Source organism: Haemorhous mexicanus, chromosome 5, assembly GCF_027477595.1.
Source record: "Haemorhous mexicanus isolate bHaeMex1 chromosome 5, bHaeMex1.pri, whole genome shotgun sequence".
Lineage (NCBI taxonomy): Eukaryota > Metazoa > Chordata > Aves > Passeriformes > Fringillidae > Haemorhous > Haemorhous mexicanus.
Window position 1 is genome coordinate 56,407,735 of NC_082345.1, and position 14,827 is coordinate 56,422,561.

The 14,827-nt window shown below is 40.0% G+C and overlaps 1 protein-coding gene across 5 annotated transcripts in view; it reads left to right on the forward strand.

Moving 5' to 3' along the window:
* The window catches only part of PLXNB2 (plexin B2), a 252,813-nt gene that overhangs the window by 206,590 nt on the left and 31,396 nt on the right, over window positions 1–14,827 (forward strand). For all 5 annotated transcript variants that reach the window (XM_059847228.1, XM_059847233.1, XM_059847230.1 and 2 more), the window contains 3 exons: window positions 12,708–12,844; window positions 13,489–13,656; window positions 14,656–14,764. In XM_059847228.1, coding sequence (XP_059703211.1) covers window positions 12,708–12,844; window positions 13,489–13,656; window positions 14,656–14,764 — 414 coding nt within the window. The remainder of the gene's footprint in view (window positions 1–12,707; window positions 12,845–13,488; window positions 13,657–14,655; window positions 14,765–14,827) is intronic.

A 14,827-nucleotide genomic window follows, 5' to 3' on the forward strand; every position in this document is an offset into this window, starting at 1 on the left:
GAATTGTTTGTGTTTGTCTTACTGTTTCATCAATAGCACTGTCATTGAAAAATATTAGAAAACACTTAATTCCAGCATTTCTATATACAAAAGGCGTACCAAAAATCAATTCTGATCAATAGATTAAGAGTCTCAAAATAGGATGATGTTGTTTGCCATCCAAGTTAAAAAGATGTAGTAAAAAAGCAACTGGAATAAACTTATTCACTAGTGACATAATATCTCTGAAGTATCACTATTGAATAAAAAAGTCAGCACTGCAAAAAATTAGGTATTCTCTAGATACATGGTGCACTATTTTAATCACGATATTTAGTCTAGGCAATTTTCTTAATTAGAAGAATGGATGCAGAGCAGCTGAAGAATAAGTAATGAAGGTACATTAATTTCTTTAATAATTTATTTCATTCAAAAGTATGGCATGCAGAGCCACAGACAGCGTGATGTGTGTTCATATTACTTATGTGCTTTGTTTTCAGTGTGACTATGAAAGAGAATTTCATTTCTGTGTTAATTGCTTTGCTCTAAATGTGGTCCTAGCTTATAGCTGGTCTAGCCTGTGGTTTTAGCAGCAAGTAGCTTTATCTGTATCTATGAGTTCTTCAAATTTTATAAGATCATGTGATAGTTGAGAGGTTTAAATATCTCAGTTCCCATACTGATACTTAAAATTACACCTATAAAACTATAAAACATAACTTGTGTGCTAAGCTTTTATCTTCTCCCTTATTTAAACTTCTGTCTCATTAATTCTTGATGTCTTGTGAGAAGTAAAGGAAAGGAGTCAGCAGTGGAATAAGTCGAGAATGACATTTAACTGAGAAGAGGATAATCTTGTCTTCATAAAACAGGCTAGAAGTGGGGTTTCTGTATTTTCCAAGCAAATACCTCCTCTCTCTGGTGATACTGCTGCAAAAATCCACTACCCTTTTTGCTTGAATATGTCATGTGTTCCTTTGTGGAAATGTAGGATATGATCTTAACCAGAAACAATGGTATAATCTCCCATGTGTATGTTTGTGGTCTCTAGGACAGAGACTATGACAGTAAGACCTAAATGAGATTTTGACATGAATCTGTTGGGTATGTTCTGCACCAGTTCTACTATCCTTCTGTGTACAAAGATCTTCCCACGATTTTCATAGAAAACATGTGACGTTATTATGGAGTGGGTTTAAACCTGAACCATGTAGGCTTTGGAGCCTGTCTTTGGACTTGTTTTGGTGTGATTCCCTGGTCAGCCCATCTGAGAGGGACATAAGGAGCCACTGCTTTTGACCTCTTCAGGGAAAGGCTCTTAATTGCTGATCAACGAGGTGCTGGGAGAATTGGCTGTGCACTAGCATTCCTAGGTCGATGTTTTCCTGCTAGTCCAAGACTCTCTGTGAGTCAGTCTCTGCCTGCACTGAAATCACTGAAAAACCAGGTGCCTAAGCCAACTGCTGATAAACAGCATTTTTATTTACTTCAAGACTCTTTCCATGTGGACCCTATTTACAATATGGAAAGCATTGACAAATAATACAATTCACACCTTAAAACTGGTGATATTGATTTCTAGTTTCATTTCTCTTAATTCCACAAGAAAATGAAGCTAACTTTGGACTGTAGGATTGAAGTCAGTATGGGGTGTCACACTGATGTGCACCTCTGCAAGTGTGGCACAAATGCTTTGGCATGAGAACAGACAATCAGAGCAGACAGTTGCATCAGCTAATGTTGGCCTAAAAGCTGCAGTCTTGTTTCAGTGCTTTTTTCAGACTTCTTTCAGCAGAAATACAAAATCTATGCTTTGTGTAAAACCTCTTCCACTCAGTATATACAAAGGAAAGAATATAATCTTCTTTCCAAGAGCCCCCCTAAAATAAATTTTCTCTTGTGTATTTCCCTGTTTCTTTGGCACATGGGATGGATACCCTCCTGCTGATCGCTGTTTTTACTGGGAGCTCTGACCACTTGAAGCAGAATAGTTTCATCTTTAACAGTGACTGTTCTAAATGCAGTGTGTGGCATGACAGGGCAGAAGTGCACAAGGAGACACTGGAGATGCTCATCCTGGTGTGTCTGTGTATACCAGAGGTATCACCATATACCCTGCTGTCTCAGCCTCGTACTTGTGATTAGTACCTACCACCAAAAGCACTTATCAAGTAGATTGGGCATAAGAAAGAATTTTTTATATGATGAGAGTGGTGAGTCACTAAAAGAAGTTGCCCAGAGGAGCTGTATCTGCCCCGTTATTGAAACTGTTCAAGCCAGGTTGCATGGGACTTGGAGCAACCTGATCTAGGGAAAGGTGTCCCTGCCCATGGCAGAGGTGGGACTAGGTGAGCATTGAAGGTCCCTTCCATTCTGAACCATTCTGTGATTCTATAAGTAGTACTATGTTTGGCTCTTGTTGATAGCCAGTCTGAACAGTGTGATTTATTTTTAAAGGTGGATTGATGAGAATCAATAGTCAGAACAACTTGGGGCTCAGACTCATGCTTCTTTCCTGTCTGCCAGCACAGAGCATTTCAGAACTGACAAATGTGCAAGACCTTCATGAAATGGGTCAAAAATCCAGTTAAAAGGGAAGCCATGGTTTCAATTTAAAATTATTTCTGAACAAAAATGCCTTGGTCCAGAAGTGTCTGTGCTGTACAGTAAATACTCTATTTGCTGCACAATAGGAGAAGAAAGCTTTATGTCTCCCTACCCATCACAATTTCTCTATCCAGCCTGAGTTCAGTTCAAATACAGTCCCAATGAAATTAAATTCTGATAACCCAGTCATCCTCTGCTGACATTTCTATTGTTTCACTATAAGGAGGCTCAGGCAATAACCATTCTCCTGTTTAGTGAAATAGAAATGAACTTCTGCTAAATTTTAATATCCAGCTATGCTGTACATCTGGAGCACTGACAGCTTGGCTGGTCTCTGAGCAGGTGGAGCAGTAACATGGCTAAAGGCCAGTCCTGCTTTTTCATTTGTTGTTAACTTTATCTGATTTGCTTGTTACTATGGCAGTGAGAAGCAGTCTCAAAGGAAGGAGTTAAGCTTTTGCAATGTGTATGGCCTAGATTTGCTGATCCCAACAAGTGCTGAGTCTTTTCTCAGAACACCTCTTCTTTAGACTCAAGGCACCAGGACAAGAGTTTGTGGCTGGTTCTGGCATCTCCAGCATTTGTTGGAACAATTTTGTGAGGTTTAGGCTGTGCGGGTTAGAATGACTTTTCAGAAAGCTCAAATAAATCTAAGATGGTGAAATTAGAGGCAGAACTCTGCAAAAGTGTAATACATTTCTGAGGTGCTGAAGGTAGTTTAGGAACTGGCTTGGAAAAAAATACTTCTTGTAAACCAGGATGTCTCTTTACCTAAATGAGATGAGTAACCAAAAAGAGGAAGAGGGGAGGATAAATTAGAGCCTTACCTGAAAACATGAACAGTCACCATACTGGAAGTTTGAAAGGGAAATGAACAGGACAGTTACATTTATCAAGGTGCATTCTTCCACCTTAATCTACCCCCAAATGTGGCTGTTTCCTCTTACATGCCATCCATCCTCTGCTTTGCTTCTTGATGTTTGAAGCAATTGCCCTGGAAGTTCTCACCAGATCAGCACCTCAAGGCTTTTGTGGAGGGTTTCAGCTCTCTCCTTGATTTTTCACCCTGAGTCGTTGCCTCAATACATTCCTTCTACACCGTGGCTGAGGGCTTTGGGTGGGTTTTTTTGTGGGGAAAATTGCATGCTTGTTGCCATTATGATTGATGCTGATAAACCACATGTACACAGAAGTCTGGAATTGCTTCCAGAGGTTCTTATTTTATTCTGAAGTCTTGCAGTACATCTTGTTTGTGTGTCAGTCCGCATGGGGGACAGGAGAACTCCTGGATAGCTGAGAGTTTTAGTGAAGTTGGCCCTTATTCATGTGGCTGTTATTAGTGTTAACTCTCTTTCCTCTGAGCCATGCATTTAAATACATGTCCCACCATCCAGTACTCATAATTCTGCTTGAGAGCTGCCAGTAAACACTGGATGTATGATAATGCAGACTTTCAGTCATGCATGCTTCCATTTCTCCACCAAACCTGTCAGAAGAGCTCTGTGGTCTTTTTAGAAAATTGTGTAGTATGTGCCTCATGAAAAAAGGTGCTGCTTTCAGTCCAAAGAATAAGTTGTTTAACATACCAGCCCTTTGCTTAAGTGTCCCATCCACAGCAGCCAAGGAAGAATGCACATTGCCAGGCAAATGCTCTGCCTGGGCACCTGGAGTGCCTGGAAGCATTTGATCAGCTTACGTGGTGTAAGGTTTGGACAAAGCAGCCCCAGAAAGGCAGGGCTCAGTTCCTCATCTCTCTGCTGTTGCAGAAACCTAGGAACTGACTTGTGTTATGGCTGCTGTGACAAGGCAAGCTAGTGGGTCAGGTCAGCCACTGCGGTGAGCACCAGACTGCCAAGAATGCACCGTGGAAATTCTCTGGTTGAATATCCTGTGAGTGGGTGGCTTGTCTGAAAAAACAAGAAACAGGCTCCCTTGAGTCTGAGAAAGGAGGGAAGTTGAGGGGAAAAGAACAGAGCCTAATGGCTTGAGTTCCCCACTCAGAGGTTTAATTTAGCTCCTGTGGTTACCTTTATAGTCCATGAAATGACATTTTGACCTCCAAGAAGCTGGCTGGTGTCTACAGCACTTCACGGGCTATGCCTTTTATTTTTGTGAGTATAACATGCAAGAGTTGGCAGAATAATTTGGCTTTCAGTGTGAGGCAGATAATTTTGGTAAAAAATTACTTCTTTAAGAGCCAGAACTTACTGCAGCTGGAACCAGGATGAGAAGAGGGAAGAGTTACTTGTGAAGGAAAGATGGCTGTGATAAAGGCACAACAGCAGCATGGCCTGTACATTTGTGAAAATCTTATCTACATCTGTGTGCACTGTCATCAGGTCTTGGAAACAGCATCCCTGTTCTCTGCTTGTGTGGAGGCACAAGAGCCCATTCCTACTTGTGAAGAAGTGCACTTGCATCAAAGGCAAACCCCCAAATGGAGGTCAGTGCCTACAGGAGCCAACAGAAAGGAGCTTAGGTGGCTTTGCCATTTGCTGCCCATCATGTCTGTTTGAACACCTCCATCTGTTGCTGGCTTCCCCTTGTGCTGCAGCTGGCATCTCTCAGCATCACGGGGCCACACTCTGCACCATCCTCTTTTCCCTTCCCAGTTGTCTCTCTGCTTGTGATCTGGCACAGCTGTGTTTTTTCCAGCATCCCCCTCTGAAGCATAGATTTCATGCCAAGGTTTCTGTGCATCTCTGTTAGGTTCCTCTCCTCTGTTGCTGTCCAACTGTTCTTGAATTTCTGGCCCCTCTTGTGATCCACAGTAGTCTCCTTGGTGGTTTGCTGTTTCTCTCTTTGATCTTCTACATTAGTCAAGGATAAAGGGCAGCCAGTGTTATCTCAGAGGTTTAGTTCATGGCCTAGAAACTGCTTACCACAGATGGATACCATAGTGGACAGTATCCCTTATTTACAGAGTCCTGTCCAGGAATTCTTCTGGGAAAGGAAACTTTGTATAGTTGAGGTTGTGCTTGATGACAGACAAATGGAAAAGTAGAGAAATAGATAAAGAAGACATGCAGAATTTTGGTGATGCTCCATGGGTGTGCACTCCTCTTGTTCTTGGATAGTTTGTTAGGGACCAGGAGTGAGTGGGCTGGACATGACAGTGCACACCAGGAAAGCTGCAGAGCAAACAAAACAAGTGGGAAAGAACATGAATCAGCCTGGAAAATCCAACCCCAGATGCAAGATGGGTGAGTGAAGAAGAGGCTGGGGAAATGGTTCTCTTTTACACCTCAATATCTCTAATTGCAAAGAAAATTGTGAAAAACCAGGAAACAAAGAAAAAAGAAAAAGAAAAAGAAAAAGAAAAAGAAAAAGAAAAAGGAAAAGGAAAAGAAAAAGAAAAAGAAAAAGAAAAAGGAAAAGGAAAAGAAAAAGAAAAAGAAAAAGAAAAAGAAAAAGAAAAAGAAAAAGAAAAAGAAAAAGAAAAAGAAAAAGAAAAAGAAAAAAAAAAGGGAAGAAAAAAGGAATAAACCCATTGCTAGCCAGGTAAAAGATGGCTTTGATTTGACACCAGCAGACCACAGAGATCTAAAATGCTAGGAGCTCTCTCAGAGAATTTTCTGACTACAAATGGTATTTTTAACTAAAATACAAGTAAAAAATTTTGAAGAAATAAGGCATCACCTTCCTAACTCTGCAAAAAGACTAATTGCTACTCATAAAATATTAAAGATTTAAAAGTTCATTGTAGATTAATAAACAGGATAAAAAATGTAAGAGCTAAATGTGAATGCTTAGAGCTACTACAGTAGCTATGTCAGAGCAGCAGCATGTACACTGCTAATAAGCAAGTTCATGTCTAAATGTGATTGTAAGTGGAACAGACATGGAGATAATTTACCCTCTAGCATACAGAAAGCATGAAACTACAATAAAAAACACACAGCTTTTCTGTGAACAGATTTTTAAGTAAGGGGCAAAAGATAAAAACAAAGCAAGCAAAGAAGAGATTTCTGGCTCTGATGAAAAATACAGGACACTGGAAAATGGCCTGAATGTGAAGTCAGATATACACTTGGGCCTGCTGGAGCTTTTTTATCAATATTTTTCTTTGGGTTTTTTCCCAGTACTTCTGTGCTGATGAAGCAAGGATAAGACAGTGGCACACAGGAATGTAAATGCCACATTTGCATTGGTATTACAAAGAGAAAATATGAATTTGCTACTAAACAGCTCTCATTATTTGAACATTAGGTACCAAAAGCAATGTACCAGTGTTGTTGTCCCACTGCTTGGAGCAGAGAACCACTGCTTTCAGGTAAACCATAGCAACAGGATGGGTACTAACCACAGGTTTAAAAGCACAAGAGATAACCTATTTATAGCATTGTTATCCTCCCAATGAGGATAATAGCCTTGCAGTTATCAAAGCATTGGGAAAACTACTTATCAGTTCAGGAATACTTACCCAGCAGTCTGATACAAGATGGAAAATTTGGATTGCAGTGGACTTTGAGATCTTTAACTCAACATTATTATATCTAGGTATGATTTAAGGAAGATTTATGTGTAAAGTGCTCAAATTTCCCATTGCAAACAGCTACATTCTGGTTGGACCTACAAGCAGGAAATCCTGTTTAGATCAAACAATTTTTTCAGGATAAATCATGCAGTAGGGAGCAAGTTACACCTGGTGATTGAAGATCACTCCCAACTGAACTATTGTATTGAATTTTATTCTGAACAGCATAGCTGTGGATTTGCACAGGTTTTATCAAAACTGCAAATCCACTTTCTACAAACACAGGCCACGATCGTGAGAACGAAAGGCAGTGGGGAGTCCTGGTGGCACTAAGTCCCTCTGCTGGGAAATGGCTTACCAGACTCTTCAAAAACCAGGCCACTGAACAGCTGACAGACATTGGAACAGGCTTTTTCAAACTAGACTATCAAAAAGCCCTCATAACAAGGTAGCCTGTTATGGCAGAAAATGTTTATGCTCAAACATTAAACTACCTGGAAGACGTAAATATTTTCCTGGTGACAAAAGAATTATAGACCTGAAAAAACATTCCTCCATTTCAAGAAAAATAAGAGAAAAACTGAAATATGTGTGAATTATTTTCTACACTTAAAGGAATTATAAAACAAGGGTTAAATCATCATTCACAGGGTTGTTTAAATTTTCCTGCGTCCATGAGAAATGAAGCATTGCCAAGTCCTCACAAGGGCTGATGTTTTCCAGAAGAATTATTACAGGACTGCTACAAATTCCATTCAGGACACATTATCAAATGTTCTGTTTAACATCATAATTGCACTGAGCACTGCAGTGTGATGTTACAGTGATGTTATAGAAAGTGTGAGTTCCCCCGGGTGTCTTCTGAAGGAGCCAACAAAGATCTCAAGGTGCAGAGGGCTGAGAAAGAAAGGGAGGTATTTATCATGACAGCAGGTGTACTTCTGATTCAGAGACTGAAATGACAAAAGGGCAGAAAGAAGGAGAGAAGAAATCCTTGTGGGGATTTGGAAAAAAATACCGTCACTGGTACTGCGGCACTTGAGGTTGGAGGCTTATCAGTCCCATTTGTAACAGTTGAACATTCGGGTTGAGTTCAGTTTAAAGGGCTCTTGGTAAAAGCAGCATTTTTATTATCCCTCAAAGATGGCTTGCACAGACAGATTCACTGTGTGCCCCTTGTCTTCCTCTGCAAGGGGAAGGAATCTCATGTAGGATTTTGGTAATCAACTTAGAGCTGTGGGTCAGGTGCAGCTTTGCCAGGCTGCATAAGATAAGACTTTGTAAGATGAGACTGGGCCTGGAACCTTCCAAGGACCCCTATGTGTCTGTCTGACTGCTGAGTACCATGGGAAGGGGCTGCCTTCTCCTTAGGTAACACAGTTCTTGTTAAGTCTTGTAGCATCACTGATGGCACTTTTTCAAATTAACTTGGCATTCGGTAAAGTATCATTCTCCTCCTGATCCTGCCTACCTAATGGCATTTTTGAAAAATGCTTTCTGGTTGAGCATTTGCATGACCCTACTTTTTCCTTTATTGGTACTCTTAAGAAGACTGCCAGGTGGGCCAATGGAGCTTTGTTCTTTGAGCCATCCATGAATATTTTAGAGGAGCAATAAAACTTATTCATAGTCCATTGGTTTTGCAATACAATGATTATTAAAATTGTTAAAATTCTTGATAATTTATTTCAGCTGCTTATTTTTTCTGGCAGGTCCTTAAGAGGAAGGGAAAGAGGGGAAATATGAAACAGAAAATAGCAAGGTTAAATTAATCAAATAATATTCCTTCCAAGTTTACAGTAACAAAGTGTTAGCAGTCATGCTGAAGAATTTCTCTGCACACAAAGCATCGTACATCTTCTCCTTATTAGATCATCTTTATGAAGCATCCACATTATTTGTTCCCTTGAGAGCTCCTGGTATTTGCAGAATTACTTTAAATGTGTCAAATATGAATATTTTGAATTAAGCACTTTTAAAATAGTCTTTTGAGGGACAGCTGCAAGATCAGCAATTAAAGACAAAATAAGGGTTAGCCATAACCATTGCACCTCCTCTTTGGCTGCTCTCTGTGTTAGTTCCCAGAGTGGTTCTAGACCCCAGTTTTCCATTCAGCCTGAAGTGCAACTGAGATATGTATGCACAATGGATGCATGGCAGGGGGGTGGTGAGTTCTCCTGTCTGTGTAGCTGAGCTTTAAATTCCAAGAGGTGGAGTTGATGCCTTTATAAGAAAAAAGAAAAAAAACCCATTTCTGTGGATGACAGAACAGATACTTCTTTCACTTCCCCCTTAGAGCTGTGCTTTTCAGAGATAACTTTGCTAGCTGGTTACCCCTACATCCTTATTCCTAGGGAGATAAATGCAGGCAACCACTAACAGGTCCTTCAAAGACAATGATGCTGAGTGGTTTGACTTCAAGTTTGAGGCTCACTCTGTATTTACTGATTGTTGGCAACAAGGACAGCTGAGCCCTGCCAAAGGGACCCATCAGATAACCCAACAGAGCTGTAAGTCCCACTTCTGCTAAGAGAAAGGAATATGGGTGTCCACTGAAGTTCCTAGCAAGCTTCCTGTCATTCATTATGCTGAGGTTACAGAGAATAGTATGTGTGATGATTCAGAAACCTTTTTTTCTTTCTTTGTTTCCTTAGTCTATGTTTAAAGGCTTGCTTTTAGTAGTTTCTTGTTCATTTTCTTCTTAAGCCTGTCCTTGGAGCCTAACATTCCAGTGGAGGTAGTGTTTAGGGAAAAGGCTACAAATTTTAAACAGATTTTTTCAGAGGTTCATAGAGAAAGAATTTGCCTATACTGCTTCCTTAGTGGTTCTTGAGGAAAACATTAATCTGAAAGCTTCCTTAAGCATGCTCTGCAGCTAATAATTCCTGTGGAAAACACAGAAGTCCAGCATGGTTAACAATTTATAGCAATTAGGATTTAATTTGAACTTAATTAAAGGTATGGTTTTCTGTCCATGTGGTAAGGTTATGCTTAAAGTATTTGACCCATTTTTATAAACGGTGTATTTATTAACTGTGTATTTCATATATAATTCTAATTGTAATCTTTTTAGCAACAAAATTCTGTTGTAAAGAGGGACAAATGAGTTTTTCCTATGAAGTGCATATCTAGACTTATTATAATTTAAACTTCAAATATTATTTTTAAAACTGAACCCCTAAAACTTTTTATTTACCTTGGTGTGTCTTGTTTCAATCTCGCTTAAATCAGCAAGCAATTAAATCCAAGTATGAGGATGCACATACAAGGTTATATAGACGTAAATGAGCTTTTAAAATGCTTTAAAATTACTTTGAGTGACTTCCCTATATAAAATCTTGTAACCTGAGTGATGTATTAAATTAAAGCTAAATCAAAGGGTAGTGCATGAGAGCAGTCATATGCTCACTCTTGAGGAGTGAAGGGTTTACAAACAGATTTCTCTCGGGGAAGAAAAGCAATTGACACCCAATTAGTTAAAGCATATTCCTAAAGCTCAATGACTCGAGAGCAAATTACGGTTGTCATTGTGGATTTGTGAAGTGTGCTGAACCATGATGCATTCCTTCATTCCTTCAGAGGGAACTTGCTTAGACATGAAAGTATAAAAAAAGCAGAGCGCATAAGTGTTCTCCATGCTTCTATAATATCTGAGCTTCAATAAAACAAATTTGTAAAGTAACCATGAAGTCAGCTGGATGCATTTTTATGGATTCCTGCTGCTTGTTAAAAACCTGTTGCTGACTCACCGAGCTTTGAACCGAAATGCTGTATATCAGTCCCTTCCTCCCTGCAATTGGTCACAGTGATGGTCTGTGGCTGAGCAAAGCTACGTGAGAAAAGGGGGTTTGCTGCATGACGAGGAAGAGGTGGGCGTGTTGCTCTCTGTCTCTGAGAAGGGCTTTTCCTCCTTCAAGAGGAAGATCAGTGCTGTGTGATAGTGATGGAGAAAACCCTCATCAGCAAGGGATGTTTTCAAACTTCGTTCCTCTTTCTTTATTTGTACGTCCTTCATATGAAATAGCCCCAAGCCTGGACTTTATTACCAGTCAACTATTTTTGCAAGATTATGCAAGAGGAGAACAGCTGTCATTTACAGATATACATGAGTCTGGGAAATAAGCTTATTACTTTTTTCGACTCATTTAAGAAAAGCCTGCTTTAGTATGGTGAAGCAGTACAGCTGTACATCAGAAAAGGCATCACCTATTCACAGCCTGCCTTAAGGCCTTGATCTAGGATGCTTCAGCAAACGCAGGATCAGGTTCCCTCATAGCAATGCCCCAGCCTAATGCACCAGCCACACACTTAGACCTGGCATCCTCTCTCTGTATGCAACACCCAGGGCTGCTTCCAGCCCAGGACATGGTGTTACCTGCCCAGGGCATAGTGCTGCCAGCCCAGGGCACAGTGGTACCTGCCCAGGGCACAGTGGTACCTGCCCAGGGCACGGTGCTGCCAGCCCAGGGCACGGTGCTGCCAGCCCATGGCACAGTGCTACCTGCCCATGGCACGGTGCTACCTGCCCATGGCACAGTGGTACCTGCCCAGGGCACTGTGCTGCCTGCCCAGGGCACAGTGCTGCCAGCCCAGGGCATGGTGCTGCCTGCCCAGGGCACGGTGCTGCCTGCCCAGGGCACGGTGCTGCCTGCAGGCACAGCAGCTGTGGCCCCGTGGGTGCGAGGGCTGTGGCACGTCTGCAGGCGTGGTGAGGCGTGGGGTCAGTGGGCAGTGGCACCCAGAGGCGGCTGGAGCCCACATCACATGGCTTGCTCGGCTTCCATCATCCTCTTGATTCAGCCGCTTCAGTGTGGTCCTGAATAAGGATGCTTTTCTCAACTGGAAGCAGAAACTACTTAGTGACAAAGTAATTAAATCACACTGCTCATGAAAAGCCCTCGCTGTTAATTTACGGTATTCATCCCAGAATACAATCATTGAAACAAAGACAAAAGAGGAATTGAGAACAAAAGGAGGGAACTTGTTGAGAAATTTAAATATAAAACAAATTTTATACAATTTGAAGCATATCTGCTTGATTTAATTGGTTTTAAGGAACCCACTCCAAGGTTCTAGGTACATTAAGACAATTTGAGCATTTTCTGATTTTCTTTCTTTGCAAGTTTATTGCTTAAGAATAGGTTAACGGTTTTACCACATTATTGAGAGCCTTATGAGATAAAGGGAATCTTTATATTCTTTCTGTTTAGTGCAAGTTTTGAAAACCTTGTTCTTTGTCTCCTGTAGCTGATACAGAATATAGGAAAGGGTAAGGGAAGAGGAAGGTAGACTCAGCCATAAAGAAGACAGAAATCTTAAAATAAGTATGAAACCAGGAAATCCAACAGGAAGTTCTCACAAACTTAATGGCTGCTAACTCTGCATTTTGTGATAGGGAATTGAAACTTGTATAAAGCCTCATAAAATACAATAAAGAAAAAAAGTGCATTCACATTATCTGTTACCTATTTCAACGTGAATAGTAAAAGATTTTGTTTTATTTTAGAAGATTTTTCTGTCATTGCTCCAATTTTATTATTTTTCAGGTAGTAATATTAAACTTATATTACCTATTAAGCTAAATAATACTGCTATAAATTTTATTTTAATTTCCTCACTTAGTTTGACCATCTTCTCTTTGCAGGAACCTCATCCTTCTCAAATAAGACCTGAAAGTGGCCCACAAGCCGGTGGAACCAGACTTACCATCTCTGGTATAAATCTGGCCACTGGTTCCAAGAAGGATGTCCAAGTTACCGTTGGTAGCCAGCCTTGCAATGTGTACGTAGCCCAAGTAACCAACTATACAGGACTGTGTCCTAAAAAGGCACCAACCTTTTCTGCCCTTTATAAATTAAACAAGTCCTTTGTCTATATCTTTGACTCCTCCCATGCCAAGGAGATCTGCATGTAACATTCAGACAGAAACTCACTCAGAGGCTTCAGTGGAAGGAGCAGCTATAAAAATGCCTTAAGTGGGAGAATTTAGATGTCCAAAGATTTCTCCACTTTTGGCTTTCTCTGCTAGAATGGCTGCTTCAAACTCACCCATGCTTTCACTCAACGTGTCCTCAGTGGTTTTGTATAAAATATTAATTTTCTAGTCTCCCATGATTTTTTCTTCTCCCTTCTTTCTCCTTTTTTTAATTGTTGCCCTTGCCTTTTCTCAAAAAAAAAAAAGGAAGGACACTAAGTGTGCATTGTTCCTGTGTTTGTGCAGTGTTCGTTGTTACATCCTATATCTCTTTTGTTTAAAAGCTTATGTGAACTGATGGAAGTGTTATCTCCTCTCATAAATACTGTACCCTGCAAAAATAGAGCCCTGGTATTTTTGTTAATACTCTGTTCTGGAGCATACAGTAAAAGAATACATAACTCCATAGTGTTAGTAACATGTTTCTTCTTCTTTTTCTTCTTCAATCTAGTACTGAATTTGGAGATGAGATCGTCTGCATTACAGGACGTAACAACAAGGTTGAACCTGTTCCAGTCACAATGACCTATGGGAGCACGAGAATTGATGTCCTACAGAAGTTTACATACAGTGAGAATCCTACTGTCACCAAATTCCTGCCAGTCAACAGCTTCAGCAGGTAATGAAATGTTTGTCGTAACTTTCTTCACAACTGGCTTAAAATATGTGTATTTGGTAATAAAAATATTAAATATAGAATTGTTTGGAATAAACTCCTATACTCTAGCAATGTGCACATAGGTGTGTAGGGCTTGTGGTCTTAACTGCAATTGATGTTTGAAAGTATTCTGTTTACTTCCAAATTTTTATCCCTTTTCAAAGGTCAATGTAAAAAGTGCAACATCATGACCTAACAAACAGAACATCAGAAATAAATTTGGCTGTGACTTCTCTTGGAGATATTAGTACCTGTCTTCTTGAATATTGTGTAATCGCTTGTGTAAAATAGGATTTGGTTTTAATGTTTCCTTTTCATTTTTGGTTGGGTGACTTTGGGACCTGGAATTTTCCTTTGGTAGATCAATAGTGATTTACCCCATGGAATTCAAATTACTTTTTTTTTTCTTCTATATAAACTAAAGCCTTTTTTTATGTATTGCTTTGAGGTTTACTATCCCTCTAAATCCATGTCACTTCAATGACTTTAATTCCCACTGGCAACTTGCATTCATTCCTCTTCTTATGTGAATGTATTATTTTTTAAACAATGTGCTGCAAATAAAAGGGAATAGAGAAGCCAAGTCCCTGCAGACCTGTGGAAAATATACTCTCAGCTTTGTCTCTATGTGTATATTGTAGGCAGAGTGATTTTAATAGTAACATTGGAGAAGTAAAGCACACAAAGATTGGCATCAATGTACAGCCAAAAATCCTGGCAAAGCAATTTGTACTTTTTTTCAATTCTGTTGTTTTAAATAGAATTTTAAGTTGACATTGCTCTTTTAAATGCTTTCATCATCAATAGCTTTAACAGAAGTCCTTTTTGTAGGACATCTAATTGTCATATAGGCATGGCACATAGATTTTTTTTTCAATGGAGGCAATAGCAGTGCAGAATGAAGCAGTGTATATCTGTGGTAGTCTGCCAATGACTTCTTTTTTTAATTCTGCCTTGCAGTGGAGGAAGAAATATTACAGTGACTGGAACTGGTTTTGAGCTCATCCAGTCTTTCTCATTGGTGATATATGCAGAGCGTCCAGAAGCAGGGAGGATGAATCAAAAAAAGGTAATTTTCTTTCTTTTCCCCCAAAGGCATAGCACTGGATGAACAGCATATAATCTGTTCAAA